This window comes from Puma concolor, chromosome A1, assembly GCF_028749965.1.
Source record: "Puma concolor isolate L17-30 chromosome A1, mPumCon1.1.hap2, whole genome shotgun sequence".
In the NCBI taxonomy this organism is placed as follows: Eukaryota; Metazoa; Chordata; class Mammalia; order Carnivora; family Felidae; genus Puma; species Puma concolor.
The window spans coordinates 106,772,940-106,797,868 of NC_141667.1; the positions used below are offsets into that span (position 1 = coordinate 106,772,940).

At 39.3% G+C, this 24,929-nt stretch overlaps 1 protein-coding gene across 9 annotated transcripts in view; it reads right to left on the reverse strand.

The window, feature by feature from the left end:
• Positions 1 to 24,929, reverse strand: part of MAST4 (microtubule associated serine/threonine kinase family member 4) — a 567,430-nt gene that overhangs the window by 254,625 nt on the left and 287,876 nt on the right. For 6 of the 9 annotated variants that reach the window (XM_086699818.1, XM_025923864.2, XM_086699814.1 and 3 more), the window contains one exon: positions 20,981 to 21,012. In XM_086699818.1, the coding sequence (XP_086555944.1) occupies positions 20,981 to 21,012 (32 nt within the window). Of the gene's footprint in view, positions 1 to 5,889; positions 5,926 to 20,980; positions 21,013 to 24,929 lie in introns of all 9 variants that reach the window. The other 3 variants (XM_086699817.1, XM_086699813.1, XM_086699821.1) reach the window with 1 other exon arrangement.

The window sequence follows — 24,929 nt, forward strand, 5'->3', positions numbered from 1 at the left end:
TTCTGAAGATGGAAAAACTAGACTCAGGGCCAGCTACCTCTTTTTATGACAGGTTTTTAAAGCTCATCTTAGAGCTTGCTTCTGCTCTGAACCCCATTTCCCAATCATCAGATGGTGGGTTATGAAGCCGGAGAACAATTTGTTACATCCCAGAATGCCTCTACCTACAAGGCCAGATTCCATCAGTCTTCCACCAAACAACCTGAAATAGATGACTGTGCTCTTAGGTTAAGGTCAGTGCTCAGGGTTACAGGCATGAGCAGAATGATTTCTACACGGGCAACAAAAAAAAGCGGGAGCGCCGGCATCCTCAACAGAGTCATTGACAGAGAAGCAGGATGACAGCAGCCCTGAGATGTGAGGCAATGGAACCTTTAGGGTTTCAGGCACATGCAGATTTAGGATACAGTACATACAAGCCAAGAATGAGAGAAAAACTCAAAGTGGGTGAGCTACAACCTCGCAAAGCACCTCTAACCCTCAAAGCACTTCGTCACTGGTCTGCTTCATTTCTTTTTGAGGCAGGTCTCCCCATGGCTGGCTAGAGATATTTTTTCCAGCCTTCATTTTTAAGGCTCCTGCTGCCAACACCTGTCTCAATTGTCATTGGCTGACCCCTAAAGATGGGAGTGAGATTGCCCAATATTAATGTACCTCAAGAGAACAATTCTTTCTGCCAGGCTCACGTTGGGTACGAACGCCTTCAACTACCTGGCATTTCTTTTAATCAGTTATACTGCTTTGGGGCTCATTTTACAAAGCCATCTGGCTTTGCAAACATCAATGCAAGGACTATGAAAAACCCCACTTTTTATTGTGGCCCTGCAATGGGGAGCAATCTAGTTCAAAGTGTGTTAAGCTCCAAGGGTTCTGGTATAGAAACAGCTTGCTAAGATTCTTCATTGTCCAGACATCCAAGGAGCCCTCTAGAAGATAAAAGGATTCTTCTGAAAGCACCATGTAAAGGAAAATATTTGTTCAGTCACAGTGTCCCTACAAATGTGATCTTATGCTCCATGGCTGGATGTCTAAGAAGATGAAAATGAAGGGGCCTTAACAGATCTGGTGGAGACCTGGTCAGATAAATTAAAGGTTGGGGGACATGTGCTATCTTAAATTGGAGAATGCTGAGATATGCTCCTTCGTGTGAATATTCTACACATTCTTACAACATATTCCACACCTCGGGATGGCATTAAGGAGAAATGCTTTGATTTTTTTTTCTACTACTGAATACAACTGCAATTATATATATTCTTTTCAACTGCAATTATATTCAAAATATCTTTACATTCCACTGCTTTGACAGGTTCACTTTTGAAGTTTTCTACACATATATTTCAATAGTCCTACCCGTTTGTAAGAGAAAAATCCAATAGTAGGAGAGGGTCTTTGAAAAATCAAATAGTAGGATAGGGTACCAGTGGTTCTTCATCTTTTTTTTTTCTTCCAAATAGTTATTTCATTTGTTAGAATTTGGATGGTAGCAGAAATGACAACAAAAACTCAAGGAGACTGACATTTCAACATTTAGACGTACAACAAATAACTAGGGGTCAAATTTAATGTATCATTTTAAAAAGTTGTCCTTTGCCATAACATAACCTGGGAGGTCAAGGTAGCTGGCAGTACACATCCCCAGCTCACAAAAGGTTTCCCCAAAGAAGCAGCTATATTCCTCTTTAAGGCACAGAGAATAACGGTCATTGACTACTGACCCAGTGGCTTTGCCTGAATGAACGGAGCAGCCTCAACACAGTTTTTAATGGACAGACACCCTGACAGCAGAAAAGTCAAGTGCTTACATCACAATTACAGCTGATTTATAATTTCTGCCATCAGCCCAGGGACAGGATGGGATCTCACTCCAAAAGAAATAAATCTTCTCTGATGATACTACACTTTACTACCAACAGACCTGTTAAAAAGAGAAGCACTACAGAAGTCCCACACTTACAGCGGATCTTTTCTATAGGCATTTGTTCGACCTCTATGTGTAGAAGGCTTAACATATTCTAGTGGTACGTTCAAGCAAAACAGAGATGAGACGTTGGTGATATTCTACTTTGAGACAATTTCAGATGATGCCAAACACACAAAAGTGATATTCAGTGAGGGTAACAATTTCAGTAAGAACAAGGGACTGGTATTAAATTACTACAGTGTTAAGTGAAGTTATATTTTACCTTGGTCATTTGGAGGCAACCTTTACCAATCTTAAATGGATCATCTGCACAAAATATTCACCTTGATCCAATTTTAGTTGGTAGTTCAGATTTTTTCACTTTACAAAAGTGTAGTATCTCATAAGCCTGTTTGACTTTAGCTTGATCCAGACTAAGAATGCCTATTAAGGTGGGTTCCAGTTTACCTCATCTCATCAGGGCCAGGAATGATGTCCCTAGCCTTCAGGAAAAGTGCTTTGAACCTAATACCTGAAACATTTTGGGAGGTATATTGCTGTTGTTGAGTCAGCATAGTAATATCATCATTTCCTTAGTATCTTTATGTAAAGGGCAGAGACTCAATGTGCGCTTAGTTGATTCATTTACATCAACACAGACATCGATTTCTATTCCCTGTGGTGGATTTGGGGTATCTCCCCCTACATTCCTCCAGTCCCTTCTCTGTGCAGCACTTCAAGTCCTCTGGTTGCAATGGTGTTTTGAACATGTCAGTACACTGTAGCAACTGCAGGTTTTCTGGCTTCAAGAACAAAAAACTCTGTTTATCACCACCTGTGGACTCCTGTAGTCACTCCAACCTCTGACCACAGATGGTCAGGTTTATTTGTTTGACAAAAACAGAGAAGTTGTCTATGCTTTTTTTTTTTTCAATGCTTATCTATTCTTAGAGGCAGAGAAGGCATACACAAGTGTGCAAGAGCAGGGGAGGGGCACAAAGAGAGGGAAAGAGAGAATCCCAAGCACGCTCCTCACTGTCAGCACAGAGCCCCCCACGGGACTCAAACTCACGAACCGTGAGATCATGACATCAGCCAAAATCAAGACTTGGACATTTAACTGACTGACCCACCCAGGTGCCCCTCTCTCCTATTTTAAACACATCTTCCAGAGTCTCTAGGATCAAGCAGCTGTGGAGCAAGTTAAAGTCTTAAATGTTTGACATTATTTGTTTAAAAAAAATTCCTTTATTATTCTTACAATACCCTTATTTATTGTTTTCTACTGTTATTTTCAGTTCCTGAAATAGCCTACATATATTTAAAAACAATTTTATTTTAAAATTAACAATGTAGAATTTACATACATGATTATATTTAAAATATACCCTAATTATATCTTTTTGTATTTATGTTTATCAACTGTCAGTGTTGATCCTGATTAAAACTTGAGTAAAGGAAATGGAATCTGAGTTCAGATCAAAATATGGCTTATTTGAAAATACCAGAAACATGATATGCCTTTTACTTAGCAGAGTTTCTATCATTTGTCACCTATGACAGAACAAGATCTGCCCTTGGCTTTTGGTAAGCTGAACTTTTTCAATGGCTTGTCATTACCATTTCCTCTGTCACTTAAATTTCCACTGTGGGTTTGCAGAAGGAGTTCCTTGAGTTTGGTTCATCTGACCTTAACAGCTCAAGCTCCACACACTATTGAAAGCATCCTTGATCTTCAGCACAAAACAAAAACAAACAAACCCAATCTGAAACTAACAAAATTTTCCCTACTAATCATGGCATCTAGTTATGTTCCTAGAAAAGTCTTGCTGACCTTTAGTGGAAAGTAATATTAGTGGCCAGAATCAGGCTACGTGGGGAGTGTGTAGGATGGTACTGGATATCTGAGCTGGAGGGAAGCCAGGAGCTAACTGTTCATTACCTTCTTTAGAACAGAGGGGAAAAATTATATTTGGCTATGATTTAATGAAGAGTCTAAGTTCACACAGATGGTTTAACTAAGTCCTTTTTTTGGTCTCAATGTGAATAATTTAAATAAATTCCCCCTCTCTTTTCTAAATTACTGTCTTTAATATTCATACGCATGCCAAAAATTGCCATACCAATTCATTTATTTGAATTATAATACCATTAAAAGTACAAGGAATCTCATTTTTTTAAAACATAATTGTATTTTTTCCAAGTATTTCATTCAATAATAATCACAATACATTAATTATTTTACCATTTCATTTTTGGCTACAGAACTAATGTGTTTTTTTTTTTTTTTTCTAATAAACCAAGTAAACATGCATGGAACCTATATGGGAATGTCCCTTTACTTTCATAAGCAAAATACAACCTTATGTGTATTTGTATATGTATCTATCTATGTTATGATTATTTTTAATCACAGGCAGTTTTAGTGTTTAGCTACAGTATTTTCAAACGCCATTAGAAAAACCAAAGGTATTTAGTGATTTAATGAGTAAAGTTTCCACAAGGCAATTGAGAATATCAGTGAACACAATTAAGTTAATAACACGTTAACACAAAGCTAAGAATTATCAAAAACATGTAAAACATGAGACATTACCCAACACTTCAAGTGTGACAATTTCTTATGTCAAGATTAAAGTTTTAGAAGAATCAAATCACAAAAGATCACAAAATACATGGTTTGATATGCATGCCTACAGTTCTTTGTTTACATTATTGATGTACCCATCAACCAATCCAGGTATGAGTGTATTCTACAGTTCGGCGTATAAACAGAAATATAAAGTGTTATAAGGTCACAGTCACTGAAAACATTAATCATTTTATCTTTAATGCGACAATCTATTTTTTTGATAGATTGCAACATAGCATGTCTACAACCCCCATTTCTCCATCTTATGGTAGCTGTACAATTATGAGAGAGACAACGTGAAATCACATACGAAGAATCAATTCACAGACAAAATAAGGCCTCTGTTTATCAGTAAATATTTTCCAATTAGGAACAGTAGGCAAAGAGATCCACAAACTGAGAATTATTAATTTTTAAATTGTATCTATCATATATTATTATATTACCTTTTATATTCAAAACATTTGAGATAAAACCCCCCAACATTAAGTCTTAAATTTATTTTAACCACAATATGAAAAAAAAAAAAATGGCTAAAAACAACAGTGAAAAGTGCTAAGACCAGTGAAGAACTTACCAGGCATTAGAACTCACTAGAAAGCCACTGCATTCAAAGCAGAACGGTGTTGGCCCAGAAATAGATAGGGATCAGAACACGGAGTCCAGAAATAGATCCAAATACATATGGCATCTTTATATGTGACAAGAATAACATTTCAACCCCATGATAAAGGTTCTTGTAATAACGAGAAATTAATAAAGACAATCCTACCTCATATCATGTGCAAAACTTAACATTGCAGTAAGACTTGAATGTTTTAAAACTTGGGGAGAAAATGTAAGAAAATATTTATATGACCTTGAGATGGATACACCACCCCGAGCAAAACAGATTATCTCAGAAGCAATAAAGAAAAAGACAGACATATTTGATTAATTAATAATTAACAATTTTCATTTGGCAAAAGACAACACACACAGAGACAAGAACTGTAAAGATATATTTGCACACATCTAACAAACGATTAACATTTCTAAGACACTGCAGCTCCCAGAATATGTGAAAGAAAAACACAACCAAGCAGAAAAATGGACAGTGGAAATGAATATGCAGTGAAGAAAGGGAAAATTCACATGGATACTAAACACATGAAAATATTCTCAACATCCACAAGAGTGAAGAAAATGTAAATGAATGACCAGGGATAATGAGATTGGTAAGCATCAAAAGGAGCAGTGACATCTAATGCTGATGAGAATGTCAGAAATGGGCACTGTTACGTGCAAATATGATTGGCTATTCCTTTGAGGAAACTAATTTAGCTTTATCTGTGAAAATTAAAAATACACATACCGTTTGACCAAGCAATTCCACTTCTGGGAATCTATCCTATAGAAGAAAAAAAAAAAAAGGACCAGTACGTAAGGACACAGGTACAAAGATGTTGATTGCAGCATTGTTTGTTGTGTGGTAGAGGACGAGGGGGGCCAGGAAATAGCACGAAAACATACTGATGGAGAAATGATTAAATGAAATGTGATGTATCTATAATATGCAATTATTAAAAAGAACAGGATAAATCTGTAGATGCCGACTTGGAGGAGATTGGTGAGGTAAGAAAAGCAAACTGAAGGGTAAGTGCTAGAATCCCATCTTAAAACGGTAGCAACAGCAGCAACACAACAATGAAGTTGAAAACACTCATGTGTACATGAAGGAAGGAATAGAGGAATACAGACGAGACTGACAACACCTGCCTAGGGTTGTAAGTGGAGGCAGGGATTAGAAGGGATGGGAATTATTTACATCCTCTTAGTGTATTTCTGTGTTGTTTCACTATTTACCAGGAGCACCCTATTAATTTTGTAATTTTCAAAAATACATTTAAGGAACAATGATTAACTCTTATTAGCGGTAGTAGGGCAGTGTCTCCACACATTCATCCTCAGTGAAGAGGAGCAAATAAACAAATATTTCTTTCTTTGCTTATGCCAGTCATCACAGTATTCTTGTTTAATTGCTTGCCCAATATCCATCCCATCTCTCTCCCATATGTCTATTAGCCATGTGGTTTGGGTGGGTCAGATTCCCAGGGACTCCTGAATAGTCTAAGCCAGTTCTGTTGAGAAGAACTACAACTTAGAGCCACTTCTATAATTTTAATTTTCTAGGTGTCACAGTAAAAAAACTTTAGAGACACAGGTGGAAGTATTTTTAATCATGTATTAGCATTCTAACTCAGAATATCCCCAAATAGCACCATTTCAACATACAGCTAATACACAAATTATTAATGAGCTATTCCACATTTTTTCATATCTCAACTTGGACTAGCTACATTTCAACATCTCAATAGCTACATGTGGCTAGTGGCTACCATACTGGAGAGCACCAGTCTAAACTAGTGAAAGAATTGTTTTAATATTACCATATTCAAGGGGGACACATAGTTTAGGATGGCCTACTCAAAGAAAAGCTCACAATGACAGGAGAAAAAACATCTCCTGGTGGGAATGAATAAGAAAAAAGTATGAAAACTGCTGGCAGCCACGTAGAGCTATGAAGGAAGCCTCAAGGGGGGAGAAATTGGGTCCTGTGGCAACCATGAACCTCTGGACCAACCCCTGCCAGAAGCCTGGACTATTAGTTACGTGAGCTGGTAAAGTTCCTTTATTTTTTCAACCACTTTGAGTTAGTTTTTTTATTACCTGCAATCAAAGGGATCCCAATTGATATTCATCTATGGCCAATGTTCAAACAAATGTTTTCTTCTTAAGCAAGTTAACTCAGATGTTCAACATTTCTTCCATTTATTTGTAGTCAAGGCATGCTTTTGTTAAACTAGCTTTATTCGGTAAAGCTTTTTTTTAGATATCTCCTGGAAACATTTCTGAAGACTTCCACAGACTAATTCCTGATCATCTTGGGTAATTGTCCATGATCACCTCTCCTCAAGACAATAAGGACATGAGGTGCCAGAGAAATCTATCAGTTCCACTCCTATTCCACCCTCTTTTCTAGTCTTTCCCCTCTAGACCAGGGCTCCCTAACTTGAGCACTACTGATATTTTGGGGAGATAAGACTTTGTTGGGGGCTGTTTTCCTGAACACTGCAGAACGTTTAGCAGCATCCCACTAGATGATAAATCCCACTCGCCCAGTAGTTGTGACAATCAAAAATGTCACTACACACTGTCAAATGTCCTCTTACAGGACAAAATCCCCCCTGGCTGAGAACTGCTGTTCTACACCAACCACCAGTTCAAGTGCACAAGTGACCTTCATTGTTCTGTGAGACTCAGTCATTGCAGCAAGCATACAGTATGATGCTACTCCTCTATCCTCTGCATCATAAGCTTTCCATGCACACATGAGGTTCTAGAATCTCATCTGTTCATGTGTTTCCCCTTCCCTCCCATACTATGTTGACCCTGAGCTCTCCATTGCACACTTCTTTCCAAAAGAAGTGTGCTTAGATCTCTCTAACTTCACCTTGAAATCATTACCTGAGCTGCTCCCTGAAGCAACCACCCAACCATTGCTCTCGGGCTTCTTTGAGGGGATTTTTTTCGACAAAGTATGTGCTCATTTATAGCCATTCATTCCTCAATTCCAGTTCTCACAGCTGGGCCACTCAGCTCTTCCATCAGTCCATCCTGAGGGACAACTCCATCCCAGACTCTCCACACTGTAACAACTCATACTTTATTCTTCCTAATCCATCTCTAAGACCAGAGTTCCACTGTAACAACCACTGGAAAACTTTTCACAGCTTCTCAAACTGATATAAAAATTTAATCCAATTCCAATAAAAATCTCAAGAGGTTTTTCTTTTTGTGGAAACTGACAAACTGACTCCAAAATTAAAGAACCTAAAATAGCCGAGACAACTCTGGAAAACAATCAAGATGGAGAACAAACACTACCTAATATCTAGACTTATTATAAAGCCATAATAATCAAAACATTGTGGTACTGCTGGAAAGACAAACAGGTCATTGAGAGAACAAAGTCTGAAAAAAGACACACACATATAGTGAGAGCAAGTGATTTTCAACAAAGGTAAAAAACAATTCAGCAGAGAAAGGTTCATTTGTTCAACAAATGGTGCTGGAACAATTAGATAACTACTTGCAAGAATATGAGCTTCAATCCATGCTTCACCCATATACAAAATTAACTCAAAAGGAATTACAGACTTAATGTAAAATCCCAAACTATAAACATTCTGGGGCGGGGGGGGGGGGGGGGGAACAGGAGAAAAGCTTTGTGACCTAGGTCAGGTAAAGATGGCTTAGATGCAACACCACAAGTATATTCACCGAAGGAAAAAAATGATAATACAGATAATACAGATTTTAATTTTAATAAAATTGAAAACATTTGCTCTTCAACTGATGCTGTCAAGAGACTGAAAACACAAGCCACAAGTTGGAAGAAAGTTTACCAATCATATATAGCAGTTTTATCTATTATGGCCCCAAAGTATAAGCAACCCAAATGTCCATTAACAAACGGATGGCTAATCAAACTGTGAATAATCAAACTGTACCCATTCGATACGGTATTACTTAGCAATAAGGAATGAACTATTAACATATGCTACAACATAGATGAATCTCAGAATAATTAAGCTGAGTAAAAGAAATGAGATTTCCCTCCCCCCCAAAAAAAGTACCACCAGTAGTGTTCCATTTATTTAAAATTTGAGAAAACGCAGGGAGTAATAAATCAGTAAAAAGAAACTTCTGGGCAGGATGGCTACTTCATTCCCTTGATATGGTGGTGGTTTCACAAGTATATACATAAGACATTTATGAAATTGTGTACCTTAAATTAAGTACAGTTTACTGTATGCCAATTATGCTTCCATAAATCTATTTTATTTTTCTGAAAGATGTCAGGGGGGAATTATTAGCTGTTGGGGGAAATATTAACTGGTAGACCATGTAGGCCTCTACTGCTCTGGGTACAGCTGAAACTGGTTCATGCTACATGGGATTTCATGAGAAGTGTTTTTGAAGGGTTTGTGGGCTTGTTTTGTTTAAAATTGTGCAGTGGAGTAACATAAATAAAATTCAAAATTCCTGGGTACTTAACATAATACAGCCTGGGTAGTGTTAAATCAGGGACCAAAGGTATGTGCTGGACAGGGAGAGATTTGGTGGAGCCTCAAGAGGTACCAATTTCCACTACCTTCACTGTAATTCTCTTTTTAAGTATATCCCGAGACAATCACCACCATCACTATTCCTCCTGTGGTTTTCAAGGTAAGTCTGACCACATCTTTCAATAAAAAAAACAAAGAAAGAAAAATGAGAATAAAGCCAAGTGGCCTGAATTCTCAAAGATAATAATTAAGTAGCAAGCTTTAACCAGATGTTTGATGACACTATTTTTCCCTAGGATTCTATCAGAATCAACTGCATTTACATACAAATTGGCAATACTTTGGAATCCCACCTAAGAAAAAGCCACCATTTTTCCCTTAAGACATGAAACCCATGTACTGATCTATTAATTTCTTTTCAGGATATGATGTCAAGTGCATTTTTAAAATATCCTCCATTGCTCCCAAGTGCTTCTTTAATCCACAAGGACTGGTTTTAGCATTTAAACTAATTTATCCTAGACATAAAAAACCTTCTGCTTATTCTCCCAGATAATTGATTCTTGATTTGTTAAGATACTAAACACTACACTTTATACCCTGAAATGCAAAACCGCTGGTGAACTCACTCGTGTGCTCCATGCAGAGCAAATACCATTTAGTGCCTCAGCAGAGAGGCCAAGGAGAGCTCAGAAACGGAGAACACCCCCTCGCTCTGTCCTGCTGCCAACACAGGGGGAAGGTCCTCACTGTCCCTGCAACAAAACGCTATCATTTGTTTCACAGCAGCTACATACGATATCATATGGTGCCAACTTCCCAAAGCGAATGGTTTTCAAAAAATAAAAAGAAACCCAAAGATAAGCTCTGCCTCAAAGCTGACCTAAGGAAAAGCACAGACGACCACCAACAATGACATTATAAGGCTGCATTGTAAGGGCGCCTGGGTGGCTCAGTTGGTTAAGTGTCTGACTTCAGCTCAGGTCATGATCTTGGGGTCCGGAAGTTTGAGCCCCGTGTCCGGCTCTGTGCGGACAGCTCAGAGCCCACAGCCTGCTTCAGATTCTGTCTCTCCCTGCCCCTCCCCCACTTGTGTGTGAGCGTGCTCTCTCTCTCTCTCTCAAAAATAAATAAACTAAAAAAAAAGACTTCATTGGAAAATCACGGTTTATTAAGAGTTTGGCACTCAATGCTAATGTCATCCCAATGTTAATCTCATTGATCTGGATGACACAACACAAGTTAGAAATCACTTTTCCTACATAGTCAAGAGCACAAACATATGCCACACTAATATTTTCTAACAGAATAAGAACACTTTCACATAAAGATCGACAAAATATGCAAATATATCTTGAAAGGTTTTACAGTTCTAGAAAAAAGGCATTTGAAAATCTTCCCCTCCATATAATAGGCATATTTGAATTTATTATGATTACAATATTCATTTCAGAAAAAAGCAAAATTTATTCTTCTGTGCTAGGTCAAATTGATGTCACCTATTTTCACATGCAAATAAAATTCATAGAATATACTTAATGAAACTCTCTCCCCTCCTTACAGAACTATCTGCATTGAATTTCCTTATGGTACCCATCACAAGTTACTTGGTTGGCTTAGGAGGTGAAGAAGATCCCAGAAGACCATGGGAAGAGAAATGTACAATGGCGGGCATGTTCAATGGACACATCTTAGGTTCCAAAACTTGAGATGGAGAAGCCCTCAAACTCATCCCAGGAGAGGGGACTTTATATAACAACATGTTAAAAGACAATCCATGTGTGTTCAAATAAAAGAACTGACCCACCAAGGTGCTCTCATGTGGGACCTCTACTTCAGAAAAACAGAGGGACCACTCAAATAACTTTGCCCCAGCCGATTAGGTCAGTCAGCTGCCACAAGGAGCTAAGAAAAAAAAAAAAAAAAAAAAAGAGCAGGGAGTTGAATTCTTGGGAGTCCGAACAGCTGAGGAAAGGGCAGAGATTCTAAGGTGAAACACCAAGACGCATGCCCAGTCTTCCAGCTACCACCCACCTCTCCAAGGCTCCCCTCAGAGGGCCTGACTCACTGCCACACCCCAGGGTAAAGAGGACAATACAGAACTCAGCTGCTCCACTCATGTCTGCCTGGATAATGGGCACACCTGTTACTGTGGCTGGGCCTACCACACCCCGCCAGCATGGCTCTCCCTAGTCTCCTTATCAGTCTGAATAAACTTCACACCCGGGCATATCTGGAGCGTGCCTGGAGGTCTTCCCTTTGGTTGCGGCTTTAAGTATAAGTATGAACACTCAGGAAGAGCTGGGGCTAAGCTTTCCAAAATGTTCAAAGAAATCATGACAAGCACGGTGAAGTCAAGCATACTGTGTGGTGTCTACCATTTGTTTTAACCACACTGTGGATGCTGATGCTAAAATTCATGTCTTTCAGAAGAAAGCACACCCACATCCTTGCTGATTATCTCTTTCCAACTCAACTGTATTATGCTCCTCAAACGGAAAGGTTGCCTTCCAGTCCCTGTGTGTAGGAACTCTAAATTCTGGTCCCAGTTCACAGAACTATCCTGAAAACAAGCAAATCTCAAATCCTCTGTGTTGTTAGTTCTACATTTCTCAAAGGTATGTTCCATCATATTTCTGTTCAAGTTTCTTCTAGGTATGAAATTCTGACTAAAATTTTCCATATGGACATATATAATACCCAACTTCATTTTCCTCAACACCTGCCTATCCCAAAACACAATTTTAAGAAGTGATCTGTATATTACACTGAGAAAAAGGATAGGTAGATTATTCTGGAAAAGGGGCCACTGAGCACAGAAAGTGCCCACAGAGCCAGATGATATAAAGCCAGAATATGTATATGTTCTGTCCTCACAGTCACCTGGAAACCTGCTGTTACCAGGCTTGACCATCATGGGATATGGGGGAAAGACCTACCCAAGGATATGGGGGCCAAATGCCTCTTTAAAACGTCACCATTGACAAAAACTGGGGGGGAAAACAGTCTTTTGGAAAATGCTAGGCAAATGATCTGGCTTTAAAGGAACTTCCTCTGCCTACTTTGCAGTCTCTGGCCTAATTCTACAGGACAAAAATAAGAGATGGGGGAGAGGATGGTACAGGGAGGGCTTAATTCCCAGTATGTTCTGTTTCACAGAACACTTACATAATATAGTATGACAGACACTGTTTTAAACACTTTACAAATGTTAACTAATTTAATTTTCAAAACACTCTCCATCTGGGGCTCCTGGGTAGCTCAGTTCGTTAAGCATCTGACTCTTGGTTTTGGCTCAGGTCAAGATCTCATGGTTTCTCAGTTCAGGCCCCACATCTGGCTCTGCTCTGACAGTGCAGAGCCTGCTTGGAATTCTCTCTGTCTCCCCTTTTCTTTCTGCCCTCCCTGGCTTGTGCTCTTTCTCTAAGTAAATAAATAAACGAAAATAAAAAATTTTACAAATGAGGAAACAAAGACACCTAGAAGCTCAGTAACCGTCTGAAGGTCACAGCACTGAGTAAATGGTAGAGACCGACTGAAACCCAGGCAACGTGACTCAATTCCAGGCTCTGAAATGCCTACTGAGTTACAGACTGGAGAAGGTGGCTTTTGGTGAGAAACATCCATCATGTGGCCTTAGGGGGTCACCCTACACAAGCCTTGCTGAAAAGGATTGCACACTGAAAACTCTTTCCAAAGTCCTGTTTGACTCATTTTTCCTTAAAAGTTATTCTAGTAAATGTGAAGTAGAGAACATTCCCTTGGGCCTTATGGGCATCCAGAAACCCAGTTTGCCACCATATACCCTGAAGCTCTAAGAGCAGTTGTTCTCAACTGGGCATGATATTTTAGGTTCACCTTGACAGCTGGTGGAAAGTCCATAAGCTCTGTCCCAACCCCCCCCCCGCCCCCACCACCACCACTTCCCCTCCTCCAGATTCTAATTTGCACTCTCAAATGTTTTTGGAAATGTAAATGCATAAACCTCCCTGGGGGACCTAACCCTTCCCGCCCTGGAGCAAAATTAAGGTTTTCCTCAAGGTTTCAAAGGTAAGAGGATCCATCCTATGTTGCTTCTATCCAGTAGGTCTCCTCCCATCCACTTCACAGAAGATGAATACATGCATGTTAAAAGCCGCTGCAAATATATGCCAAATACCAAACTGGCTATTCGATGAATATATAAATGCAATTGACATTCTTTCACAGGCTGAAATCCTCTCTTTACTCTCAGGATATATTACACCATTCTCTTTTTATATAAACATGCCACTTTAAATGCTAATTCAGATGCAACACTCTATTTTTCCTTCGTTTTGTTTCTGGGTTTCTAACATTCAAAAGGACACTGGACTTCCACTCGCCTTTGACGAGGGATATTCTGAATTCTTGCTTCAATATGGGTGGGGGGTGGGAGGGAAGAAAGTACTGAAGAGAAAACTAAATTTATTTTAAAAGTTATCCAAATACAAGTGTGGTTTTACTCTGTCCTTTATTTTTCTCCAAGTAAGCCCTTTCCGTCTGTTTCAGGAAATGCTGCCTTCACCTTGATGAAAATCCCACAAATCTAATTCAACTGGGTTGTAAAATGAAGGCAATTCCCTCTCCTTGCATTCTAGACTGAAACTACTCATTTTACTCAGAGTACTTTTCTAAACAGTTCGTGAAGGCAGTATGTTCTGGCTAAAATACAACTGGGGGAATAGAACTCTTCTGTTTTAAAAACTACACATTTCTTGGGCGCCTGGGTGGCTCAGTCAGTTAAGCATCTCACTTTGGCTCAAGTCATTATCTCACAATTCATGAGCTTGAGCCCCTGGTCAGGCTCTGTGCTGACAGCTCAGAGCCTAGAGCCTGCTTCAGATTCTGTGTCTCCCTTTTCCCTGCCCCTCCCCTGCTCGTGCCCTGCCGGTCTGTCTCTCTCTCAAGAATATACACTTTACAAATTACCTTAAAAAAATACACATTTCTATGTATGCCAATGACATCAACCCAACGCTACTCAATGACACAGAAGGCCACTTCCTAGCTTGTCTCGAAATGATAAATTCCAACCAGTCCAGGACCTTCAGTCCAATATATCTACAGTAAGATAAACCATCTTCTACATCCAGCAGGTCCAGCTCCACCCAGAGGTTTCTGACAACCATGAGCGTCCTCTGGCTTCTGTCATCCTGGCCACCCTCTGACAACACTCTCCCTCTGTTGCTTACTCATCTTCCATTCCTTTCCTGCCGTGCCCAAGAGAGCCAAAATTAGAAAGAAGGGAGGTAAGTTTGCCACCCATTGATACATTTATTAACCTACACGTGGGGCAGAACAGTTCTTGACAGCTGCTCCCCTCTCTGGTTGCCTCATCTCCCATCAGTCCACCAGAAAGACATTCCATTAATGAACCGTCTGCTGCTGTGCTAAACACAGCTCAGTGACAAGCTGCCCAAAGGTATGTACCAGTCAACGAGACACTGAAAAGAAAAGCTCTTTAAGATCCAACTGAATGGATTTCTAGTACTAGGATGTCTGGCACCGTGGCAGATGTATTTGAGATGCCGGTCTTCTTTGTAGGTTAGGGGGGTGGGCTTCCTAGCAGACCTGAAGAAGGGGGAGGCCAACAGACAACTATCTAGGCATGCAGTGCCCAGCCCTAGTCACTTCTGGCTACCTCCAGAGTAAGGACATAACAAAAGGAAAGCATGAGGGGCGCCTGGGTGGCTCAGCCGGTTGAGCTGCCAACTGTCATGATCTCACAGTTCTTGGTTTCGAGCCGATGTCAGGCTCTGTGCTGACAGCTCGGAGCCCGGAGCCTGCTTCGGATTCTATGTCTCCCTCTCTCTCTGCTCCTTCCCCACTAGTGCTCTGTCTCTCAAAAATAGATAAACATTAAAAAACTTTTTTTCAAAAGCACAGTGTTAATGGAGAAGGGACAAAACTCTACAGAGAGGAACAGTTACTGGATACTAGTATTTATTATTGCTAGATCAAGAAATTAAAATAAACCAAGATCCCCAAGTTGTCTTTTAGGAATTTCAATACTCCCAACTGCTCAGCAGGCGGAAACACTGTTTTTCAGGACTTGTGTGCCCATGAGGGGGAGTTTCTGCCTGACGTTTCAGCTGCTAGAATACACAGCTCAGTTTCCTTCTCTGTATAATGAAATACGAAAGGTAGCTAAAAAAACAAGATTGGAGGACAGGGAACTGGCTCCAGCCAATCTCCAGCACCTCCCCCCACCAGGAAATTCCATGTAAAAAGAAGCTCTCTCTGTCCCCAGAGCTGTTTATTTGGACAATTAACAAAACAGAAAGGGGTCTTTAAAACAAAATAAAGGGTAGAGGCCAGGGAGACCTTGGTTTTGCTCCTAAACATCCATTAGCTCACATCTTGGGTTTTTACCTTTTTACCACTTTCCCTCCCTGAAAATAAACACCTCCCAGAGAGTTTTTTCCACTTGGAAAAGTCATTTCAGGACCCAAGATGTACATATGGGTAAGGACTAGATAAGGGACCCCACGGCACTATTAGCACTTTGATAAATATGAACAGTGTAGAGTCCTTGTTACCAGAAAAACAAAATAACGTCAAGAGAGCCTATGTATTCCACACTGATTTAAACCAAGAAAGATCTGGCATGGGCCACGGAATCACTGTTAGTCCTCAACACACTGTGATAGGAACGGAGTCCCAGAGCAGGACAGTTTACTCAGCTGGGACACTCACAGTCTGGCTGGGGAGATCTACCATCATCCACACTCTGCACCTTACTGTGCTAGGCACCTTGTAGGAATTAAAGAACAGTCACTTCTCTTAAAAGGCTAAAAACTGAAGACAACAAATCTAGGTCTCTAACTAGATGTCAAAACATTCCTCCTTTCCTGCTCAAGTACCAAAGTTTATCATGCTGCTCTGGCACTAACCAGGAAGTACCTGCCACAACAGATATTCTGACCACTGTAAAACCATACTCAATGGGGCCAGTCTTCATCATGTCACAAAAAAAAACCACAATAACAGGGAGTGCCTGTGTGGCTCAGTTGGTTAAGCCTCCAACTCTTATTTCGGCTCAGGTCACGATTTCATGATTCATGAGTTCGAGCCCTGCATCAGGCTCTGCACTGACAAGGCAGAGCCTGATAGGGATTCTGTCTCCTTCTGTCTCTGCTCCTCTCCCATTTTCCCTTTGTATCTTTCTCAAAAATAGATAAAAAAAAGAATTAAACACACACACACACACACACACACACACACAACAATAAAACAAAAATCAATACAGGTACGCTCTCTCCTTCCATTCAAAATAGTTTAACAGTTACTTAATTTTCTCTTCAAATTATTTTTAAATCTCTACATCTGGATAAAACAGCTTGACTATTACCTTCATGCAATTACTGAACACTTTAAATAAAATATTTTAAGAATATCAAAATGTGGAAGGAATACTCTAAACACCCATGTACATACCACATTAATCATATATGTGACAGCCCCTGGGGAAGCCCCTCAAATCCCATTTCTTTCTTTTCCTCCACTGATAAGCTTTACTGTACATCTGTTGCCCATGCCTTTTTGATATTTTTATTGTACATGTTTGCATCTACAAACAGTAAACTGTCTTGTCTTGCTTATTTTTAATTTTTATAATGTAAACGCTTTCTTGCCTGTGCAATTTGCTTTTACCTTTTTGTTCTGCATGCTGTTTTTGATAATTACATGTGTTGATACATATGCTCCAGTTCATTCATTCTACCTGCTGTACAGTATTTTGTTCTATGATTATATTATGATTTAGTCAAAGGATATATAGATTTTGACAGGTTGCTAAGAGGAGAAAGAGCAGAGAGTATGAAAGCTTTAGTTCCAAGGAGAAAGGAAGGGAAAGTGCTGGAAGCATCGAGGACCAAGCACCGGCACATGGGTACTCCTTGAAGGGAAGAAGACAACTAGCTCAAGTCTAGCTATCTAAGCAGCCAGAGTGGAGACGGCATCTGGGACTCTGAAGGTGAACAAGAGTTGGAAAAGCCTCTGGAAAACTGATCTGGAGTCATGGGTAATTTAGGAATATCTTGCCTGGAAAGCATCTTTCACTTCTCCTCTGATGCCCCTTGTACCACACACACACAAAATGGTCACAACCTCTTAAAACATATTTGAAACAACACAGATTTCAAGTTAGTTCTTGAGAAAACGATCATAAAATACAAATTACTGGAGTACTGGATTATTTTCTAGACAGCACACAGTACAACTTGCTTGTTTTAGGCTTTTAATGAGTAATAAAAAGAAAAGCCTATTTTCTGTGTTGTTTTATGGAAGAGTTAACTGTTACGGATAGAAAACATAAGTTACCATGATTCCAGGCATGAAAATTACCTTTAAGACGATACTACATTAAAAAAAAAAAAATCTGATAAATCCCTAAGTGCCTGAATGATGGCAATGCATTTTCAGAATATCATGCTTCAAGACATACAAAGTAGAGGCGGGGGATATAATACAATTGGGCACCTTCTTCCAAGAACACAGCCTTTTTGAAGGTACACACCCTCTGACACTTTCAATCACATTGCTTTGTAACTACAGACCATGAGGAATACATCACCCTGTGCAGTGGCTCACTGTTAACATGGAGAGAATATTCGACAGAACAGAGGGATCAAATCCTCAATCTTTCAGAGAAAAGATACTAAAAGATCTGAAAACATTCATGCTGGAGGCATTTAACCAGCTAATAAACTGACCAAGTGTTAACAGGTTTAATAATTAGGTGCCATTATGCTGGCCAGCACCACTTGTGCCCTTCCTCATTAGATTTGTATTAAAATCACCCTAGCAATTACTTTTTAAAGTATTTTCTTTTTCTCAAAGCCATAAAACAACCTTGCATGAGGAGAGTAATCACTGGCATTTGGGATGGGGTCACTGAAAATGCTGAGTGGTGTTAAGTCCCAAAACATCTCTATCATAGAGCATTAATTCTCTGGGGAACATTTGTCTTTAATAAAAAATACAAAGGAGCATCTTTATTTTTTGTTTCTTTCACTTGGAAGTATTAATTTTCCCAGAATTCACTAAAAAGAAAAAGATAGATTTATGCTATGTTTTACTCCCATCGTTTGATTGATAGATCAATTGGTTTTTATTAGGGAAGAGATTTTAAATGGCTTAAACGTAATTCTATATCTCTCATTAAATTTTCAAAGCATGGATCCCAAAGAAACTTAAGTTATCATCCTTTTCATTCATGAAAGATTCTAAGCTCTGAAGTAGATAAATTTAAATATCTTATTTACCTTCTATTTTCCCATCAATATACAGCTATCAGCTAACATTAACAGACTTAGACAAGGAGATATGGAGATAAGGAGATATGGAGATAAGGAGATTTTACAAAAGGAAATACAGCCCTTTAATAGGCATAGGGAATCATTTTGTAGTTAACATTACCTTAATAGAAATGTACAAAAAACATACTGAGAAACTGAAAAAAAATGCAATCTTTTATATAGGCTAAAAGGAAGATTTGACTAAAGTTATAAAGTTTTCAGATAAAGCGTTAAAGACAAACCTAGAATGCTTTTAGCATTAAATAAAGGTACAACAGAAAAGAGATTTTTTTCTATTATTTCATGTAGTTTTACTTGTTTTTCTAATTTCTTATTTTTTTTTTTATTTTTTTTTTTGTTTTTTTTTTCAACGTTTATTTATTTTTGGGACAGAGAGAGACAGAGCATGAACGGGGGAGGAGCAGAGAGAGAGGGAGACACAGAATCGGAAACAGGCTCCAGGCTCTGAGCCATCAGCCCAGAGCCTGATGCGGGGCTCGAACTCCCGGACCGCGAGATCGTGACCTGGCTGAAGTCGGACGCTTAACCGACTGCGCCACCCAGGCGCCCCACTAATTTCTTATTTTTAATCATGATTAGAAATATCAAAATGTTTGGATGTCTCCAAGTCTAGGTGAGAGTCCTAATCAAGATTCAGAAGAAGGCAAGTTTTTGATTCTAAGGGCATTTCCTACAGCCAACTTTTAAGCAATTAACTTCTAGCACACAGAGATAGAAGTTGGAAGTGAGTGAAATTTTCTAGACACATTCTTCAAGAAAAATGGTCCAGCATCCTCCAGGCAGCCTAAAGCTGTGAAACATTAAGAACCAAAATGGACAGTATTGAAATGTAACTGGGTAAAGTTCTGGTTCTCAGATGCAAAGGCTGACATAACCCAAAAGTTAGTCAACAAAATGAATTCTCTCTGCCAACAGCTACCACATACATTTCCAAAACTCCAAGTTGATATCTGCATAAATGTACCTGAAATATTATAGTTAGTCTTTAAAAGGCACATTGCCCTTTGGGGCACCTGGGTGGTTCTGGCAGTTAAGGGTCCAACTTCAGCTCAGGTCTGATCTCAATGGTTTGTGTCTTCAAGCCCCATGTTGGGCTCTGTGCTGACAGCTCAGAGCCTGGAGCCTGCTTTGGATTCTGTGTTTCCCTCTCTCTCTGCCCCTCCCCCGCTCATGCTCTGTCTCTCTCTCTCTCAAAAATAAATAAACATTAATAAATAAATAAATAAATAAATAAATAAATAAATAAAAGCACATTGCCCCATCCACTCATTTCTTCAGCACAGATACCAAATCCAAGTATTTCTAGAGCAGCCCTTACACAGTACTAGCTGACAAGAAATCTACTCTAAATTTAGTGGAACATTAAAGGCAATACATTTCATTCTGCAACTTGCTAATGGTAAAAAACTAGCATTTATGCAAATATATTATTAGCCTTCAAAACAAAAGGTTGAAACAAACTATAAGGAAATCAACTTAAAGTTCATAAATCCGCTATTTTAAAACAAGACCATTACGTGAGTCAATTCGGTAAGATCCAGACCTAAAAGAAAGTTTAGCTGATTCAAAGCCTTCATCAGCGCAAAAGGGTATCACTTACTTTGCATAAAATCGATAGCATAAAAAACAATCATAGATTTCCAGATCACATAGAAGGGCGCTAATTCTTGACTCAGATCAATTCATACTACCTGCAGACCAACTAATGGTTTTGCTTGATGGCATAAGAGAATTTTTTTTTTTTTAAATTAAGATTCTCCCAGGAGTAACTAAACTTTTTGGTTTACGATGCCCATAAGGAAAAAAGCTGGCAACTTCCTTCAAGATATACTGAAATCATTATTTGATATTTATAAATAAATGCAAAGTGTCTGTTTTCTTAATTCAGTTGATTATCATTTATCCTCCATTTGTCACTGCAAACTTAACAAGTCAGAGAATACATAACGAACTGTACAAAATAATAATAAGGAAACAAAATTAGGCTACTTACAAACTTCCTCTTCGGGGGAGACTCAACTCCTTCTGCAAAAGAAAAACAAAACAAAACATATAAATGAGAGGCTACATTAACCTTAGACTAGCAAGGCACCCAATGGGTGGCACAAAATGTGCCATTCTTCATTATGCTTGATTTGCCGTTTTCCACAATGTGAAGATTTTAATGTCATGATGTTACTCTGGATCCCTTACAGTGCTCTCTTAATACACTCTGTTGGAACTACAAACACAGTTTATCTAAATTCCAAAACAGAAAAGACATTAATCCTCTCAAAGCAAGAGAGCAAAATACTGAGTTGAGTTACATGGACCTAAACTGGAGCATAAGGAAAAATCAGAGGAAGGCAAAATCAGAGGAACCCCAAAAGGAAAGAGATAGAAGGAGGAGCAGAAATAATACATTAAAATTAAATGAAAGGTGAAATGAAAAAAAGGCAGTTAAATCAGACTATTTACCCCTAGCAGAAATAAGCTCGTGCAAAACAATGGGCACGCCAAAGATTATATATACATACATATTTTTTAAATAAAGCAAAAGGTTTCCTTCTGGTTTTATTTCTTAAAATAAGAGTGACTTATGACTTAGGATAATGAATGTCTAATGCCAGACAGCAACAATTAATAGAGTGCTTTTAAGTTTTAAAAAAGGGTGCTCTCATCCTTATCACAAATTAGGATCACTATCCATCTAACTATAGGGGAAGCTGTGAAAACAAACTAAAAAACAAAGCAAACAAACAAACAAAAAAGGGTTACAGGAATATCTCCATGCCTGGGTTCTCAGGAATGATCACTTGATGACAGTAATTAAAGAATAGGAAGCCATGAGTCATCTGGCTGTTTAAACTCTATAAGAACACAGTATAAATTTGAAAGACTCAACTAAATTTGGGTTTTCATTCCTATAATGACTTTTTTTTCCTCTTGCCTCCCAGAGCTCAAACATGATCCCCTCAGCTTCAAATTCGCCTTTCTGTCCCTTATTTTTAGTGGATCCCTAACTGTGTGTCAGGGACAGAGCCTGCAGATCTTCTAAACAACACAATTTACTCCAGCCTAGCTTCCAGAACATGGCCTTGGAAGCAGCAGACCAGAGGGGAGGATGCTGCTTTAAATATAGCACGCTTTACTCATTAACTGGCAAACATATCCAGATACAATTACAATAATCATATCACTGTTTAATTACAAGAAGAAAAAAAATCAACCATTTTAGAAACAACGGACCTTCTTCCTCCGCTCAACAGCTAACGTTTCCTTCTCAAAGGCTGCAGGGTTCAGTGGTGAAATGCTGTATTTTTGTTTTCTTTTGCTTTTTTCTCAAATCCTTGATTATCCCCAAGAAATTATAGTGTTTGCTCAACTGGGATGCCTCACTGTCAAACATAAATATACCCTCATTTACTAAAACCTCTAATGACAAGAGAAAAGTCTCTGACCAAGACTGTTTTCCTTGGGAACTGACATGTAAATAGAATAATCAATGAGTGATTCTCCATACGTATATCTTTGATTATGACAAACACTGAGAAATCTGTTTTGGATTCAAGTTAAAAAAAAAAAAAAAAAAAAAGAAAAGAAGCAAGAGAAGACCTCTCTAGAAATCATTCTTCACCAGACTGTGTCCTTTGGAAAGGAATTACCGAAACCTGATGCCTGGCAAAGGCCTGGAGCTCCAGTCAGTCAACACTGCGGTCCTGTGAGTTGATCTGACATCGGCACAGAAAGAAAAGGAGGCGGAGCCGATGTGTTATCATAAATAACAGAATAAGTTAGGTGTTATTTCAACTCTACATGCAAACAGATCACTCAGAGGGAAAGGGCCAAATGAATTATCGCCACATAGTTCAATCAATCATATTCCACCCAATGACCTGACCATAAGCCAGCTGCTCTGCTCCGAGAAAAACCGCAGAAACAGCAGGATAAGGGATAAAAACCAACTCTGTTTTTAATCAGAAGTCTTTCCAATAGGTCTGGCATGAGGAGTTCTAAACAAGAAGAAAGGTTACGGTGGGTAACCCGGCACTGCCACTCCACGGGACGGCAGCCGAGGCTCCAGGATGAGGAGCAGAGGACATTTAATAGGCCACCGTCAACTGACCTGAAGCTTCCCGCTAACCAAGCCGAAGGAGCTAATCCACCTGACGGTTTGAATGTCAGACTCGGGACTGGAAACTCAATTTGGCAGCAAATTGGAATCAGATGCGATGGTAATAAAGTGAGAGAAACGAATGTGCGGTGGCCAAGACCTTGTGAAGGGGAGCTGCAAAAGGCTGCAGATACCAGGAGCACTAGGCAATTGCACACGGAGCAGCGAGTGGCTAACGTGCGGGGACCACACAATGACCAGTCTGCACCACTCAGAGCAGCATCGAGGCTGCCACAGCCCCTGTGGTACAGTGTGTATGTGTCTTCATTGTATTTTCTTGATGTCAGGATAACGTCGCTAACACGTGCCTCGATAATTAGATAAGACATATGGCATTGGTTGGAGCCATAAGCCAAAGGCTTCTGTGTAGTGTATGTGGAACACGTGCTAATAATTTAGCATCAGGTAAGAATTGGGAGATGGAAGAAGAGTGGGGCAAAGAGGAAAAAGTACCAGATATATGAACCTGAACTAAACAGCATGGAGTTATTAATCATCACAGGATTAAAGAAATTCCTAAGACTACATTTAAGAACATTAAAATTTTAGGGGCGCCTGGTGGCTCATTCATTAAGCATATGACTTTGGCTCAGGCCATGATCTCCCACATCAGGTGATCTTGAGCCCCACTTTGGGTAAAACATGAGCCCCGGGTGAGCCCACATCTCTCTCCCTCCCTCTCTCTCTCTCTCTCTCTCTCTCTCTCTCTCTCTCAAAAAAAAAAAAAAAAAAGAGAACATTAAAATTTAAAAAATGGTCGGGGCACCTGGATGGCTCAGTCGGTTGAACGTCTGACTTCAGCTCAGGTCATGATCTCACAGTCCATGAGTTCGAGCCCTGCATCAGGCTTTGTGCTGACAGCTCAGAGCCTGGAGCCTGCTTCAGATTCTGTGTCTCCCTCTCTCTCTCTGCCCCTCCCCTTCTTAGGCTCTGTCTCTCTCTGTTTCAAAAGTAAATAATTTAAAAAACCATTAAAAAAAAAGATCTTCATTGCAACTGATTACTCAGTGACTTCTAATATTTTAGAAGTGTTGTGTATCACTACTTGCTGGACAGTACAATTTCCTTTGCCCCCCCTTTCTGAATGTGCTAACTAGCATGTATGTATAAGGGTGAAGTTGGGGTTCAATCTCACAACTTTGAGATCCCGATCTGGGTCACAATCGTGGAAATCAATAGTCGGAGGCTTAACCAACTAAACACATAGGTGCCCCAATACTGTTACCTTCCTGTAATTCCTGGATAAGAGTGAGGACAAACAAGGGTACCTCAAATCCAGTAAAAGAATTCCCAGGGAATCCATGAAGAAAAGAGCCTTAACAAATGATTCTGCCCCAGGGCACCTGGGTGGCTCAGTGGGTTTGGCTCAGGCTCAGGTCAGGCTCTGTGCTGACAGCTCAGAGCCTGGAGCTAGCTTCAGATTCTGTGTCTCTCTCTCTCCTCCTGCCCTCTCCCCTAACAGATGCTATGTCTCTCTCGCTCTTTCTCAAAAATAAACAAACATTAAAAAAAAAAATAAAACAAATGATTCTGACCCTTTCCCCTGGCCAACCTTGGCCTCAAAGAAACAAAATAACTTGTTTTATTCATAAAAACAATACAGAAAACTGAAATATTTAATATGTACAAGCAATTTCCACAATGATAATTAAAAATATATGCTATTTAATAAGCATTTAATAGTTACACATACACAAATAAAACAAGATGGCTACATATGTTTAGGGGATCTTTGAGCTATTCTTTGATGGGTCAGTTTATGATTTAAAAGAAAAAAGAGATTTACATA